This window comes from Urtica dioica, chromosome 4 (genome assembly GCF_054948205.1).
Source record: "Urtica dioica subsp. dioica isolate 48M chromosome 4, U.dioica_male_clone48M_v1_H2, whole genome shotgun sequence".
NCBI classification, from domain to species: Eukaryota; Viridiplantae; Streptophyta; class Magnoliopsida; order Rosales; family Urticaceae; genus Urtica; species Urtica dioica.
This window is the reverse complement of record NC_142759.1, coordinates 21,233,499-21,250,745: the sequence shown is the minus strand read 5'-3', so window position 1 is coordinate 21,250,745 and position 17,247 is coordinate 21,233,499. Positions and strand designations below refer to the sequence as shown.

Below are 17,247 nucleotides of genomic sequence, written 5' to 3'. Positions count from 1 at the left end.
TTTCCTCTTTTTGTTAGCCTTGGCCGCCCACATTACTTGCTTCATGGAGCAAATTTGTTTCATCTTTTTCTTTTTGGCATCAATGCACAAAATAAATTCCATTTCTCTTATATGATGGCCACGGTTTTTGGGCTCTAGAACAAGCTTCTAGATGTTTCTTTATTTGTTCATGACAATATAAGAAAAGCCCATGTGGAATTTTCACATAAATTCCATGAAATGAAATTCAATCATCAAGGCCCAAATTCAATAATGTTGGCCGTATGACTAAATTCATTGTCATCATATGACAATGTCAAAAACATATTTATTGACATTCATACCATCTTATGTCATAATGGACAAAATTACCATTTAGACAATTTTCGTAAAATTCGTCTAGTTCAACACTTGAACTTGTTTTGACTTAGCTACTAGTTTAACAAATCTCTTTCTAATGACTCGTGTTAGTGACATCATGGATCCAAATGAACAAAGCTTGAGCTAGCGTGATTGGACACAAAAGTTCACAAACTTTTTCCAAGTTCTAGCTTAATGTCAACTGACTCCACTAAAGAGTTGACACTGAAAATCTGTCGGTTCAAATTAATATATTTTCTACTCAAGAATTCTACTTAATTGTGATGAGTGGATCCATTGAATATTATCTATGTTTACCATTCATGAATATCATCAACTAGATGCGATTTACAAAATTAGCATTTTACCCTTTTAGTTGTCATTTCCTCAACTCATTTGTCGCTTGTGAATAAGTTAGAAACAATGTATTGACGAGGAGCTAACAAGTCACATTGATTCATCCAAAAGAGTCATGACTCAATTTGGACACTGGCCAGTTCATTTATTCACACATTCCAAGGAACAAAGAATGAGGTGATATACATTTCATTTCAGCAATCTTGTACAAGAACTCCATATCTATGAGGTCTTCACAAAGTTGTTCATGACATTTTCATAACTTAGTACTTCCCCAATAGGTCTTATCTATATCATATAGTGAATCTAGATTTCTGACTTTCTCAATTGAGAGTACGTAAGCTATGAAATGACATGTCTCATTTCAGGATTGAGGTAAGCATGATGCAATTCATACATAGTGACTTTGAGACAGAAGAGGTTAAATGGCTTGTTCTTACAATGTCTCTAGAAGTGCACTGGTCAATTCAGTATCTTCAGAAGATACCTAGGAAGAACTATAGAGTCTCCAACTCTCTATGTCTCATAACCAGACATCATAGATTCTCCTAACAATCATACTGAGATCAATAGCCCTTTGATCCTTAGATTGTGAATATGCTGTTTTAAGCAAACCATGAAGAGTTTGTTCATGCAAATCTATATTTGACTCTTCATTTGTTGTCAGGTTTGTTTAAGGACTAAAGACTAAGGTTTATCATAAAGCTTCAACCAAACAATGAAGAATGAATGAAAATTTCAACTTTTATTAATTACTCGGCAGTTACAAGCAAGAGTATTCGTAAGACTTTATTACATCTAATGTAAACAAGTTATAACTACTACTCTTCTTGTGGGCACCAATGCCAACACAACGTTAGCTAAAAATCGCAAATTTAAAAGTCTGGGTACCCTCATCAACGCGTCATATCGATCTTAATGCCACTGTCATGTGAGCTTCCTTTCGGAATGCACAATAAATTTGAGTTGACCATAACTATTTGTTTCCAAGCCCGATTTTGGAAAATGAATATGCATTGAAAGTTAAGAGAAAGATCTATTCAATTCAGGAAAGAACTCATTCTAAAACCATCAACTAAAAATCTCTAAATCGTGCATAAGAGAGCGTTATGTTTCTTGTTTTGTCTACGTTGTCGGGGTCGTGCATCTGAAAAGAGGGGGGGGGGGGGGGGGGGGGGGGGGGGGGGGGGGGATTCATTACGAGCTTAAAGCCCATTAGTCTACCAGATGAAATTTGATGCCCAATAACAAAACAGCCCAAAAATAAGGTAGCTAGGTCTGATATCCCATTAGTTGACTCACCCTTCTCTTCTTTTATTTGTTTGATTACAACTTCCAATGCCACTGTCGTTGTGACTTGCCTTCTCTTTAAAAAAGCTTGAGATTGATGACAAACAAACCATAAAAAATAGAGATAAATGTACTACTTCTTTTTTGCTTTTATTATATGTCAATGTCGATTTATTTTTTTTATTTTTATTTTTTTTGTTCTTTATTATGTTATCAACATTTATTTTGTTAGTTGTTTTATTGTTTACCCCACCCAACCCAACCGAGATTGGGTATTCAATATTTTAATATCCTTTTTGACATGACTTCATTTATTTAGTTTTTTTTTCCTTTGTTTTGGTGTTAGACTTTATTTATATTTATTTATTCAAGTTTTCTTGAATGCCTATATTTTATTTTATTTGTTTATTTCCTCACCTTATTCATTTACTGAGAGCAATTCACATTGGCCTTAATCAAATTTTTAAATTATTTTTCAAAAAATTGGCCATATAAGCCTTACAAACGTTGGCAATTGTGTTTTAGCCAACATTTGGTTAATTATTCGTTAATAATCAATACGCTTACGTGGCATAATATTAACTGAATTTTTTTTTACTCATTTGCCCTTATTAATTCGCTTTCATTATATTAGAGGCAGTTTTTTTTTTTAATTTGAAATAAACCGAAAGGGTAAGTAGTTATTTGGACGTGTGTTGGCTCATTTAATATCGGTTTTTTATATTCGGAATAAACTGTTTTGGAAAACAGTTATTGCATTTCCTGATTTGTTGGACGTGTGTATTTGAAATTTAAGCGGTTGGAAATAGAAAATTTGTTTCTATTTTTGTAGCAAAATAATATATACACCATATTTCAATATAATTAGCATTTATTATCTTTATTTTCATTCATCTGAAAAATTATTCTTCATTTTCGCTCATTGAATCTGGTAAGGATCTATGTTCGCATAATTTTCACGTTATCTGATGTTAATTGATTTGTCAGCTTATTTACAATACAAATAAACTGTAAATAAATTTTGTATTTACTGTCTATTAACAGGATTCCAGTAAATAGCGTGTATTTTTCTCACAAATTTGATTGTTAGAAGCAAAAACAAACTTTCTGCAGATTGTAAATGAACCAGTATATTTAACATGACATCAATTTACATATAAATGAATCAATTTACAATTTATAATTTACATGACTCTTATTTACAACTCAAATACGCACCAAAAAAAAACTTTCCTTTTGTATTCTTTCTTATTGGATCTAAAAACCAGAGCGTTCATCCATTTTTTCCAATCTTTTATTTCTCCGAATCGGTGGAGGAGAGGTATCGCGAGGACGTTCGGAGCGAGAACAACGAGTACACGTTGGAGGACGAAGGGACTGGTGCTGGTGGCCGCGCGCAGCAGAGAAGAAGGAGAAGAAGACGGCGGCGCTCGGTTTCAGCAGGATGACGCGCGCGAGGAAGAGAAGCTCGGGCTCGGGCTGGTGCTGATGGCCGCGCGCAGAAGAGAAGAAGGAGAAGAAGACGATGGCGCTCGGTCTAAGCGGGATGGCGCGCGCGAGGAAGAGAAGCTCGGGTTGGGCTGGTGCTGGTGGCCGCGCGCAGAAGAGAAGAAGGAGAAGAAGACGATGTTTGGTCCGAGCGCAGAAGAGAAGAAGGATAAGAAGGAGAAGAACATTGCGTGTATCTGTCGTTTAATTACGGCAGATATTGCTTTTAATGATTTTAATTTTCGTGAGATTAATGGGCGGGAACAGTTGGGAGGCTATTTTGGTATTTTTATATATGTAAATAAATTGGGCTGGCTATTAACCCGAAATTAACAGAATGTTGGCCAAATCCAAATCTGTCTAAATAAGGAAGGCTATTTAGCTATATTACCCATTATTTTTTGTAGTAGTTAATGAGACTATGTTGAAGCATTTCAAGCGAACGGGAGAAAAGTCATCTTTGCCAATTGAAAAGAAAAGCACGAGTAATATATGCAGTAAAGTGCATTTCAATTTGGAAGATAGGCCAACCGATCTTGGATTACGTATTCCAATTTGAGAGTGTCATTCTAAAATAAGAGATCAAGTTCGGCGATCATACATTCAAATTGGTCTTTGTCAACCTCAAGACCACTCATTTCCGTTGATGAAATTTGGAAAACAATCAAGGAGATTTAACGTAGATTGGTTTGATGAATATGTTAATTGGATAGAGTGTAGTAAAGAGAAAAAGGCTATAATTTGTCTTTTTTGTTACTTATTCAAGTAAAACGTTGGAGATCAAGGTGGCGGTGACTCGTTTATTGGAAAAAGATTTCAAAATTTTAAGAAGAATGAAAAAAATCAAGAACATGTTAGAGGTCCATTGAGATCTCATAATCAAGCATGGGTGAAGTATGAAGCCTTGAAGAACCACAAACAACATCTCGAAGGACTTTTTGATAACCAAGGTGAGAAGATTGACAATGCATATCGAAAGAGATTAGAAGCTTCGATTGATTGTGTTCAGTTTCTTCTAAGACAAGGACTTCCCTTTCGCAATGATGACGAATTCGAGGCTTTGAGCAATCGAGGTAATTTTCTTGAGCTTCTACAATTCCTTGCAAATCATAATGATGGCATCAAATCTGTTGTATTGGATAAAGCTCCTGATAATTGCAAGCTTGCCTCGCCTGAGATCCAAAAACATATTATTTTTTCGGTAGCGACTCTAACAGTAAATGTAATTATGGAAGACATTGGTAGTTCATTTTTCTCGATTCTAGTTGACGAGTCACGTGATATATCAATGAAAGAGTGGATGGCCGTCATATTGCGCTATGTGAATAAGAATGAACAAGTCGTTGACGTTTTGTGGGGATTGAGCACGTTGCTAATACCACCGCTTTGTCATTGAAGGCAACAATTGAAATGTTATTTAGTAGACATGGACTAAGTATGTCTAGGTTACGAGGACAATGATACGATGGGGCAAGTAATGTGCAAGGAGAAATTAATGGCTTAAAAGCACTTATTTTAAAATAAAATCAAAGTGTTGTTTTATGTTCATTTTTTTGCTCAGCAAGTTTAACTCGCTATTATTGCCCTTGCAAAGAAACATATTCAAGTGACATCATTCTTTATTATGGTCACCAACATCGTAAATGTTGTTGGATATTTGATGTGATCCCACATGCAAAGAAACAAAGGCGTTTCAAGGAGCCAATTCCAAAATCAAGAGTTGAAGACTTCAAAGAAGAGTTTCATGGCTTAAGCAAAGATGAATGGAAGAAATATAAATCTAGAGCCAAAAGCGACGCAAGAAGAAAACCCAACCACGAGGCCAAGGGCGGCGCAAATAAAGGAAAGCTTATTCACGTCATTTTAAGCGGTTTGAGTTATTTATTTGTTATTTTCGTAGTTAAAAATAATAGATGAAGTTAGAGTCTTTTTAAAGTGTTTTTGGGCTTTAGTTATGCTTAATGAAGCCCATGTGTGTTAGGTATTAAGTTAGGCTTTTAATTTTAATGTTATCAGGCCTAAATAATGTTTTGTAGGCTCATTTAAACTAGGGCAACAATGTACTCCGAATTTGATTTGTATTTTCCTATTTAAAGGAGGTTTCAAGCTGAAAGAAAGAATCCAGATTTTTATAAAAAAAATATGAGAGTCTTCTCTTGAGTTCTTATGAACTTTTATCAAACTTATCAAGACTAGTCTTGTGGCGTTCAAACCCGACTCATCAGACGTTCTTTCGCAATCGTTCGTGGCGTCAATCGATTCACCCTCGTTCCTAAATTGTAGAACGATCCGCCGCCGTGCTATTTAGGATATTGGGTCTCGGAGCAAGTCGATCGAGGTTCATATCAAGTGGTATCAGAGCTGTGCTCTACGTTTAGGTTTGCTTATCCAATTTTCTATTTTTTTTCATTTTATTTGTATTCCTTTTCTTTTTTTTGCTGAAGTACCTTGTCCAGAAAAAAAAATCGAAAAAAGAAAAGAAAAAAAGAAGATGGATTGTGATGAGTTTTTGAGTTTGGCAAATGATATAATTTCGAAAGAAACAAAAAAAATTATGAAGAGATTGGATCGAATTGAAGAAAATCAACAGTCCAAAAGTGTTGCTGAAAAGAAAAGGGTAGAGGCCATTGACAAGAAATTGGATGTTTTGACAGAAAAATTTTGTATCTGGTTTGAACACCAGACCTTCCAACAAAAGAAGAAGAAACATGCCCAACATGTCGAAGTTAGTGACTACGCTAATCGAGGAGTCTATTCCCATAAAATTAGAAGTCCCAAATTTGGCAGTTCCTTATTTTGAGGATAACAAGAATATGGAGGACGAAGTAATTTCGTTTCAAACGAAGAAGGTCAAGATTTTCTCTCCCATCTATGAATTCAACAACGTATAAGATTTGAGGACAAATCTTCTTCAAGAGAGAGAGAATGATGTGATCCCACATGCAAAGAAACAAAGGCGTTTCAAGGAGCCAATTCCAAATTCAAGAGTTGAAGACTTCAAAGAGGAGTTTCATGGCTTAAGCAAAGATGAATGGAAGAAATATAAAGCTAGAGCCAAAAGCGACGCAAGAAGAAAACCCAACCACGAGGTCAAGGGCGGCGCAAATAAAGGAAAGCTTATTCACGTCATTTTAAGCAGTTTGAGTTATTTATTTGTTATTTTCGTAGTTAAAAATAATAGATGAAGTTAGAGTCTTTTTAAAGTGTTTTTGGGCTTTAGTTATGCTTAATGAAGCCCATGTGTGTTAGGTATTAAGTTATGCTTTTAATTTTAATGTTATCAGGCCTAAATAATGTTTTATAGGCCCATTTAAACTAGGGCAACAATGTACTCCGAATTTTCTTTGTATTTTCCTATTTAAAGGAGGTTTCAAGCTAAATGAAAGAATCCAGATTTTTATAAAAAAAAGATATGAGAGTCTTCTCTTGAGTTCTTATGAACTTTTATCGAACTTATCAAGACTAGTCTTGTGGCGTTCAAACCCGACTCATCAGACGGTCTTTCGCAACCGTTCGTGGCGTCAATCGATTCACCCTCGTTCCTAAATTGTAGAACGATCCGCCGCCGTGCTATTTAGGATATTGGGTCTCGGAGCAAGTCGATCGAGGTTCATATCAATATTCTTCGTGAAAAGCAAAGATCAATAATTGTTGAAGCAGTCAAGGATGGTGAGATCTCAAGTGACCGAGGTCTAAATCAAGAAACTTCTCTAAAGCCTTCGGGTGATACTCATTGAGGCTCACATTACGATACATTAGTTAGCTTGATCACCATGTTTTCATCTATAACCGAGGTCCTTGAAATTATGGCAAATGATGGTACTACCTTCGAACAAAGATGCTATTCACTTATTAGATGTGATGTTATCATTTGAGTTTAGCTCAACTTATGTCTAATGAAGTTTGCTTGGGGCTACAAATGAGTTGTCGAAATCTCTCCAAACGAAATATCAAGATATTGTGAATGCTATGAGTTTGGTGAGAGTTTGAGTTGTCGAAATCTCTCCAAACGAAATATCAAGATATTGTGAATGCTATGAGTTTGGTGAGAGTTTGTAAGAGACGACTACAATCAATGAGGGACAATGGATTAACTTCTTTATTTGATTCAGTCTCCATTTTTTTAGAAAACACGACATAGATGTGTAAAAATGGAGGAAACATCTGCAACTCGAGGCCGATCACGACGCAAAGTTCAAAAAATCACAAATTTGCATAATTTTCAAGTGGAGTTATTCTATGCAATCATCAAAGAAATTTGGGTTTGTTTGACGATTTGTTGAAATAAATATGTCAACAAATTGTGTCAAATGTTGACATATAAATCGTCAAACAACTCAAATTTCTTATAAAAAAAAACAGATATTTTTACACATGCGAGACTCGAAGAAAAAAAATTAGAATAAAAAGTAAAGAAAAAAGAAGAGGGTAAAAATGGATTAAAAAAATATTCTCTCTCCCCTTTTTATTAGTAGAATTTTCTAGTGTTTTGTGAAAAATGAGAAATGAGTTAGTGTAAATTTCTCTTATTGATATAACCAAATATTATTGTAAATATATATATATATATATATATATCTATATATATATATATATATATATATATATAGGAAAAATGTCATGAACTAGCCATAGTTTCATTAGGTTAGGCAAAATAGCCATAGTCTCTCTTCCCAGATCAGGCACTACACACTCAGCCAAAGTCACAAACTTGGAAACAGGCATGTTCACATCCCTGGCCACCACCTGAAGATACCGATCAACGAGCCTCCCGACCTTCCTCAGCGCCGCCACGACCCGCCCCCCTCCGGCGCCGCCGCCTGCCTCCGGCACGTCGTCATGAAGTTCTCCACCACCTCCGTCACCAGATCCACGTTGTACGCCGAGCCTCCCCCCGACCCCGGAAACACCTGATCCTCCATTGCCGCGTCGTCCAGCTGCGCCGCGCACTTCCGTAGCAGTTCTGACTTGGTGGCGTGCGAGACGCCTCCGGCGCCGGCGCCGGCGAGGAGCCGGAGGAGACGGAGCCGCGGTCGGCGGGGATCATCCCCACCACGGCCTCGAGCGTTCTCCGAGTGGCGTCGGATGAGGCGGCGGTGGCCCTCCTCATCGCCGTAGCGTTACAGAGAGTCCCGAATCTCCGTGGATCTCCTCGCCTTCGCCGCCGTAACGGAGAGTCCGACGGGAGGTAAGATCTGTGCGATTGCGGTGACTGGAAGGAGGTTGGAGAGGAAAGAGGTCGAAGAAGGACGATGATTAAATTTTAGGGCTGAATAAAATCCATGGATTAATTTAATCCTGCCTGGATTAAATTTAATCCTGTCTGGATTAAATTTAATCTTACCTAGATTAATCGTAGTTTGGTTATTTTGCTTATACTTGATAAACTTTGACTATTTTGCAAATCCTTAAGTTCTGTTTGGCCATTTAGTCGCTTGATCCATATATATATATATATATATATATATATATATATATATGAGTTTTTAATTCAAATTGCAAACAAAGTTTGGGTGATGCAGCGGCTACATCACCCAAACTTAGCCACACACACGTGGCAGGACGAGGCAAAACATAGTGGCACTTCCACGTCACAAAGCAGAGTTGGTTGAACAGAAAGCGAGACACGGATCAAATCAGTCGTAACTCGTACTCCTCGCATCGTCAAACATCACTCTACACGATCATCACTAAAATAATAATAATATATATATATTATTAATACCAAGTCCGACATGGTAGTATTAACTCACACTTTACACATTCCATTTCTCCAAAAGCCAATCACACAGCGTTGCTCTGTACTTCGCTACTCCGGACGAAACCCTAGGCGATTTTTCTCCTCCAATTTCTCTGCAACTGCCATGGCTTCTTCTCCTCCGGCACGAAAGGTATGCACGTTTGTTGGTTCGGACACTTACTGATCGTCTTCTTTTCTGGCTTTCGATGATTCGATTGATACTGTCTTTTCGTTTTGTTGTCCAGGTTCTGGTTCCCATTGCCAATGGCTCGGAGCCGATGGAGGCTGTGATCGCCATCGATGTCCTCCGGCGGGGCGGAGCTGACGTCACCGTCGCCTCTGTGGAGAACCAGCTCCGAGTCGAAGCTCGCCATGGATTCAAAATCGTCGCCGATGCGCTCATTTCTGATTGCAGTCAAACTGTCTTCGATCTCATCTCTCTACCGGTATGTTCACAAGATACATGAATGTTTCTGTTATTGTTTCATCGGATTATTTTGAACCGTGAGAAAATTTAGGCAAAGGTAGAAAAATGAAAAATATTAGCTCACACTGTGCTAAGGCTTCGTTTGTATTGCCACAGTAATCTTGCATCGAAAAGATGTATCTTACTAGAAATTTAAAGTTGATATACAGTATTGTATTCGTTTTGTGCTTTGGGCTATGACTTGCAAAACGAAACGAATTAAATCGGCATTGTTTTGGTTTGAATTAACAATCTCTATAGGGAGGTATTCCTGGTGGTGCTACCAATCTTAAGAACTGCGGCGTTCTTGAAAGTTTGGTTAAGAAGCAAGCTGAAGAAGGACGGCTTCATGCCGCAATTTGCGCTTCACCTGCTGTGGTGTTCGGGGCATGGGGTCTAGTCAAGGGATTGAAAGTAAGCACATATGGCTATCGATCATTAAAAAACAGTTTTTGCGGTCACTTTGGTGTTTATAATCGGCTAAGTACTTGGTTGTTTCTTTGATAGGCAACGTGTTACCCGTCATTAATGGAAGAGCTGGTAACACATGGTGCAAATGCTGTAGAGGCGAGAGTGCAAGTCGATGGAAAAGTCGTGACGAGTCGTGGTCCTGGAACTAGCATGGAGTGGTCTGTTGAGCTGGTTAAGCAGTTGTACGGAAAAGATAAAGCTGATGAAGTTTGTGGCCCTTTGGTATGTATTTGCTTATTCTTTCATGGTGAAAATATGGATTGTTATGTCTTTCAGTGAAGGACATCATCAAAAAAGGTAGAGTTGGATTAAGAGATTTCATGCAAAGGCTTTATATCTGCGAGTGACTAACTACTTCTTATTCTTTTTTATTTTAGCAATACCTCTCCTATTTACTGCACCCCAGAGACACCAGTATAATACCCTTGTAGACTTCATATGCACTTTTTTAGCTTTTTTCCCCCTCTTCTGCCCTCAAAACATATTACTTTCTTTTTTCATCTTAATTTCTGAGCTTAATTGCAACATTCCAACCAGCTAATGTCTTCGAATCAAGGAGACAACTATGCGTTCAAGGAGCTTAATCGTGTAGAATGGACATACAGTGGAAGCCCTAACGTAAGTCCTTTTGTGTATTCATTTATTTGTTTAGTTATCTTTACATGTTTTCGTTATGTTTGTTTCTACATGCTCAACTTCCAGTTGCCATTGCTAACTCTATACATGAGACTATCTGGAATGTGATGGTTATCCTGAAGATAATTTTAATTGATTGATTATCGAGCTACCTTTCTTCAATAAACTATCCATCATTACACGTTTAAAGCCTCAACTATAAATCCTTACAACACTGGTACTTGAGCTGAAACAGATGGCTTATTTTCTTTCTCCTTGCACCAGGGAAAAAAATACTGACACAACGAGTGACAAATCCTTATTAATTTTCAGAACGAGTATTAAAATAGAAGCACTAATTGCCTGCTTTTTATTCCTCTAATGAGCTGAGTTCATCTTCATAAAACCTGGCGAACAATGTCACTTTCAGAGCCTTGAAGTTTTTATTTTATTTTATTTTATTTTTTATTTTTAATTAATACTTGAATACACCTATTGTATGAACTGCATCAGATTCTTGTACCTATTGCCAATGGGACTGAGGAAATGGAAGCTGTGATGATTATTGATGTTCTGCGCTGGGCAGACGCAAATGTGGTTGTGGCCTCTATCGAAGATAAATTAGAAATTGTGGCGTCTCGCAAGGTCAAACTGGAGGCAGATATGCTTCTCGACGAAGCTGCAAAAAGCTCATACGATCTAATAGTTCTGCCTGTAAGCTCTCTAATCACGTCGGTTGTCAAGTCATCATTTCCATAAATATGCAATTTCTCATAACGTGTTATACAGGGTGGACTAGGTGGCGCACAAGCATTTGCGAATTCGGAAAAGTTGGTTAATCTACTGAAGAAGCAGAGAGAATCAAATAGACCTTATGGTGCTATATGTGCTTCCCCTGCTCTAGTCCTAGAGCCCCACGGCTTGCTCAAGGTAGTTAGCGATAGAATATATTTATCGATTTGCTTTTTTATTCAGTACCCGTGAATCCACTGCGCTTCTCTTGCAAATCTTTACCTCGAGACTAGAAATTTCTAATCATATTTAGGATATTTTTGGAACCTGGAAAATAGGGAGAAATGATCGAATAAGAATGAAAGTCCCTATAGCATTTTCCTTGTCTCGTTTGGATTGAGAGAAATTAAGGAGTGAGAAAATAATTTGTAGGATGACTTGAAAGAAAATGTATAAACTAAAATTAAGATTTTATTTTTCTTCAAAAATAGGGCTGAAATCCATAAGTCGAAATGAATTTGGATGTGTAACAGAAGTCACTTTTCATAACTTTTGTTTTATCACACCCAAGCAACAGGTAAGAGATCTACTTTGTTTCCCTCCAAGATCTTCACTTCAAAAAAATAAAATAAAAATGACTGTTTTTCAATCTGGTTTTCCTTCCCTCTTATTGGTAAAATCCTAGTTCCAAACATAGCCTAAATGTGCAACTTACTTTTGAGTCTGCTTGAGAACGATGGTTCATCTTTGATCCAGGGAAAAAAGGCGACGGCTTTTCCGGCGCTGTGTGACAAGCTGTCGGATCGGAGCGAAGTCGAAAACAGGGTGGTCATCGATGGAAACCTCATAACTAGCAGAGGCCCCGGAACTTCCACTGAGTTTGGTCTTGCCATTGTGGACAAGTTTTTCGGCCCTGAGAAAGCAACAGAGGCCGCAAAAGCCATGCTCTGTAAGTTCTAATTAGCTTCATAATAATAATCCCTGCCTGGTGATCTTCAATGTGTCTATGTATACTAAAATAAATGAGTTGAAAAATAAATAAATAAAAAAGAACAGGGAATTTCGTTCTTTTTGGTATTTTTCTCCCCATATAGATTATTACTACCACGCTGGAATCATGTGTAAAACCAACGAAGTTCCGAGTTTAATTTTAGGGGTTCTTTTTTATGTTTCTTGCCAAATTATAGTTTCAGTTTTATTTGATTTATTAGCCATTTAAAGCGTGATTTGAGACCATTAAGGTAAGAAAGATCGTGATTGACTCTCTTTTGCGTTTGTGGACCAAATCGACTAAAAATTATTGTTGTCTTCTAGATGTTTTTAAGGTCGGAAAAAAGGATGAGTCTGGTAAATTTTATTTTGGCGTAGTTGGTGAATGGTTCCATGAATAATTTAACTTTGTTTGGTAGTCACATTCCTATGATATCGACGCGTTTGAAACTTGAAACGTGAAATCCACCCTAAAAGGCTACACGCGTAGCTAGTGGGACCCTGATAAATCATAAAGTCGCTTTTTCACACACACAACACAAGAGCTTAATCAATTTTTATTTTTATAATTTTACTATTACATTGCTATAATTTTTTAGTCAATCATAAACAAATTATAAAAAATAAAACCTTAAACCGAGATTTTTACCCGGATGGAAATTGATCCATTGTCCTTAAATAAGGCCAACCTGACAGACGACATGGAGGTAGTGCCACTTCATCAAAGTGGTATGTTATAAAATAAAAAAGTTGATACAGTGAGATTCCTATGATTTAATGTTCCGTTGACGCACGTTGGATATATATCGTTGTCGTTTCGAGCATCTTGATTTATGAAAAATCGACACGTCAATGAAAAATCAAACAGAAAAAATATGGAATAAAGCATTTGATATGCCGTTTTCGACAGAAAATCGATAAATTAACGGAAAACCGAATGGAAAAAATGTAGCATAATATATTAAATATATATATATATATATATATATATATATATATATATATATCTTCAATTTTCGTAAAATATATGATAATATATGTATGAGTAAAAGTTTATGGCAATCTATATATTATATCTTTAAAAGTTTAATTATATGTACGTTTAATATATATATATATATTTTTTTTTGACAAAATGTATATATTTTTTTACTCTATGTATGTACATGTATTTAAGAAAAATGTTTTAAAAAAATGCAATAACTATCCTTTAAAAACTTGCCAGAATAATATACGCAATACAAATATTATATATATATATATATATATATATATATATATATACTTAAAACCTTGTTTTGTTCCTGAACGTTGAATAAATCCATGATATTGACGATTGTCGCACGAAAATGAACAACGATTTAAAGTTTCGGGCAGTTCGACTCAAGGCCGGACCAATTAGCTGCATCCGAGTCAAGTGTGTGAACTCGAAAGCCTAGAGTTGTGGTTCCTCCATTGGGAGGGTTCTATGAGGAGGGAAGAGGGTGAATGGGGGTGTGACTGCGCTTCTTATGAGCTGCCTACGTACCCGAGTTGCGGGATCAAGTCATGACTTAGTTCAAGACATGTGTATACGTTGTCTGAGGCGCGGAGCCTGGGGGGTGTGCTCGACAAAGGAAAGGAGCGCGGAGGAGTCATCGGCGACGTCTCAGGACTCTAGAATCAAGTGACCCAAGAGAGAATGTGTGTTTTCTCTTTTGGAGACGATGGAGATTCTCAGTGTAAAATTCCGGGCGCAGCCGTATGTGTTGGAGATGAGGGAGATTCTCAATAGAGAATCCCGGGCGCAACTTGTGCGCGGGAGATTAAGCACTTGATCAGAGAAAATTGTGCGCAGAAAGTCTCTGACAGCGTTTCAGAACTCTGAGAGCAAGTAATCTTGAGGATGAATGAATGTCTCTCTCTCCTTCACTGAGAGAGAGTATTTTATAATAGATGTGGAGGCCTAGGACGGCCCTTGGACGCACCTCGGGGAACGCGCCGCAGATTTCGGGCTAGTGATGCGATTTTGGAGCGCGCGGGTGTGCATTGGCGCGGCGCGCCATGTCTTCCGCGCGCCGCGTGCGCGCTCTTTTGAGGAGCGCGCCGAGCGTACGCCTCTTTCGAGGAGCGCGCGATGGTGAGCACTGCTTCGTGTGCTAGCTTGGACTTGGACTTTCGGGCTGTTTTGAGTGGGCCTTCGCGGGATTTTTTAGTGACCTGGCCCGTTTGGCTTCAGATTTTGGAATTCCACGCAAGTCGCGTGAAATTTAATGTTTTGGGTTTTTCGAGAACGATCGACAATATTGACCATGACACGGCATATAAATCTATGTGGTGGAGCACAAAATACTGCCAATTACTAATAGCATCGAAATTAAAAAAAAAATCAATTTTAAATGCCGAATAAATTGGGCACGAATAAATGGGGCACTGATAATAACACAACCATTTGCTAATAGCATCGAAATTAAAACAAAATTCAGTTTTAAATGGGGCACGAATAAACCTTGCTTTGTTCCTATTATTGAATGTTTTAAATGCGGCGAAATGTGGGCCTTGACCATAATATATATATATATATATATATTATATGTATATATATATTATATGTATATATATGTATGTATGTATTTGAAACGTTGAATAACGTTTAAACGTTGAATGATGTACTTGTCCTTTATATATACATGTATTTAAAACGTCGATTGAATGTGGTGGGGCTCATATTCTTCTTCCCTCTCACTCTCTAACCACACCAGTGTTGGTCTGCAAATCCATCAAAAAGCTACAGATATGGCAAAAAAAACATCAGCGAGGCGAGTAACATCTTTTTCACGCGAAGCGTCCGATTCTCGCCGGATATGGGTACGTCTCCATCACTGGACTGGAGGTCCGAATTTCGCCAGATCTTCGTTTCTCCTAATTTTATTTGAAACCCCACGAAAATAAATGTTTTTTGTTCATTAAAACTACCGAAAATGAGTGGTCATTTTTTTAGCAAACGGCGTGTCGTTTTGCCGAATGTCTAACGGCATTTAACGGCGAAACGATAATATGTGTCTTCGCCGGCCGTTTTTTCTCCGGTAGCGGCGTCGCCGTCGATTTTTCTCGAATTTTGCCGGCATTTAAAACACTATATATATGTTTATATCAATCCAGTCGTGAAAGTATTGTATTGAACTAAAACATTGAAGCTTTTAGGAAGAAGAAAATATATAAAATATAATATATAATAAAGATTTCACTTTGAAATACTTGTTTTGTTTTTGTAACTGATGTATTTCTCGTATCGAACGACACAAATATCACAGATATGGAAGTAAAAAAACCGAGGTGCTATGAAGAAAATGATATTTATTGTCCCTATTTTGGAATTGATAGACTTTTATGCACTTTTCATCTTTTCCTCTTAAAAATGCTCCACATTTCTGTAAAATTTTACACTAAAAAAGGACATTGATTTTGAAACAAATGTGGAATTGGGCATGGATGCCTACTGCTAAAAAAATGGGGCAATCTAGTCCATTTTCCAGTGATAGTATCAATGTTTATGTCTTTTTGACTTGGAGGAGTTATCAATTTAATTATGTAGAAATTACATTCAGTAGCGTGTTTTTGTCTTTCTTTTTTTTTTCTTTCCAAAAACGACGTGTGAACGTAGAAATTACATTTAGTAGCGTATTTTTGTCTTTCTTTTTTTTCCTTTCCAAAAACGACGTGTGAACATTTTACATTATGAAAATAACGGGTTTTAAATGTGAATGGTCTTTTTTGCCCTTACTTAGTTTATTTTCGAATTGCTCTTAGGTTTTGCTCCAACATGGCTTCTTTTGTCGCGTTTATTAGCGTTGTCCAATAAAATTAATGTATACAATATATGATTAACATAAAATATAGATATATGTTGATGTGAGAAATCACACCAAACAGTCACGACAAATTTATGATTGAAAATGAGTCGATTTAGATTTGTAGATGGGCCTCAATTCTCCGTGACAAGACCAAAATATTACTCTTAAGAAATTGGAAATTAAATAAGGACGAAAATCAGAATAAAAAGTAAGCTCGGGGCTATTTGTATTATGATCGCTCAAAAGCAGTACAAAGATGTTAACTTGAAGATAAGAATCGAAAGATCGAATGAAAAAGTAACGTGCATGGCATGGGCTTGATTGTCTTATATTTATAGTCTGGGAGATGAGGTTGCAAGCTCCAGATTGCTAGGGACATGTTGTGTGTCAGTTGGGACTCACTACTGCATCTTTGGACACTTGTTGTTGGAGACCTATTCGTATGAGGAGTAGTTACGGAATGATCGGGCTGACGAGCTCTGTATCTCCGAGTCTTCAGGGGGTGGTTATCTCGAGCTGGCATTTGAATCTTCTGATAGGCTGGCGTAATACCTGAACCTGTTAACAGCAAGTACATGGTTTGGGCCCAATTTTCTTGTACTGGGCCAAATCTCTCTCTTGTTAGATTGAGGACGAAGTCCAACATCAACAATATATAATTTAATTAGTAGCATTATATATAAATCTCTATCATATATATACATATATTTATTTAATTACATACTGGTTATTGTATACACTATACTGATTATGTGATATAATATATAATATATTGTAAATGTGATTATTGTATACTGTTATTGTCGGAGAGGAGTGTCGAAGTTGCGACAACGGCGAAGATATAGTATACAATATATTGATAATTATGCTATTAGGTCATAACCATGACGACGGCAGAGACGGCTTCCCACGAGCGTTCGAGCTCC

At 37.1% G+C, this 17,247-nt stretch overlaps 1 protein-coding gene across 1 annotated transcript; it reads left to right on the top strand.

The window, feature by feature from the left end:
* The first annotated feature begins 9,155 nt into the window (after positions 1–9,155).
* On the top strand, positions 9,156–12,665 carry DJ1B (Class I glutamine amidotransferase-like superfamily protein). Its single transcript, XM_089612840.1, has 8 exons — positions 9,156–9,365; positions 9,460–9,660; positions 9,942–10,094; positions 10,188–10,373; positions 10,689–10,769; positions 11,280–11,480; positions 11,556–11,696; positions 12,255–12,665. Exons 1-8 carry the CDS (start codon positions 9,210–9,212, stop codon positions 12,456–12,458), a joined length of 1,323 nt encoding a protein of 440 aa, XP_089468966.1. The 5' UTR covers positions 9,156–9,209; the 3' UTR covers positions 12,459–12,665.
* The last annotated feature ends 4,582 nt before the right edge of the window (positions 12,666–17,247 follow it).

Excerpts from the sequence above, each read along its gene's own strand:
- DJ1B (XM_089612840.1), top strand. The coding sequence starts at position 9,210 with ATGGTAGTATTAACTCACACTTTACACATTCCATTTCTCCAAAAGCCA. Across the intron at positions 9,661-9,941 it reads TCGATCTCATCTCTCTACCG|GGAGGTATTCCTGGTGGTGC; the intron begins GTATGTTCACAA and ends CAATCTCTATAG. Across the intron at positions 10,095-10,187 it reads GTCTAGTCAAGGGATTGAAA|GCAACGTGTTACCCGTCATT; the intron begins GTAAGCACATAT and ends TTTCTTTGATAG.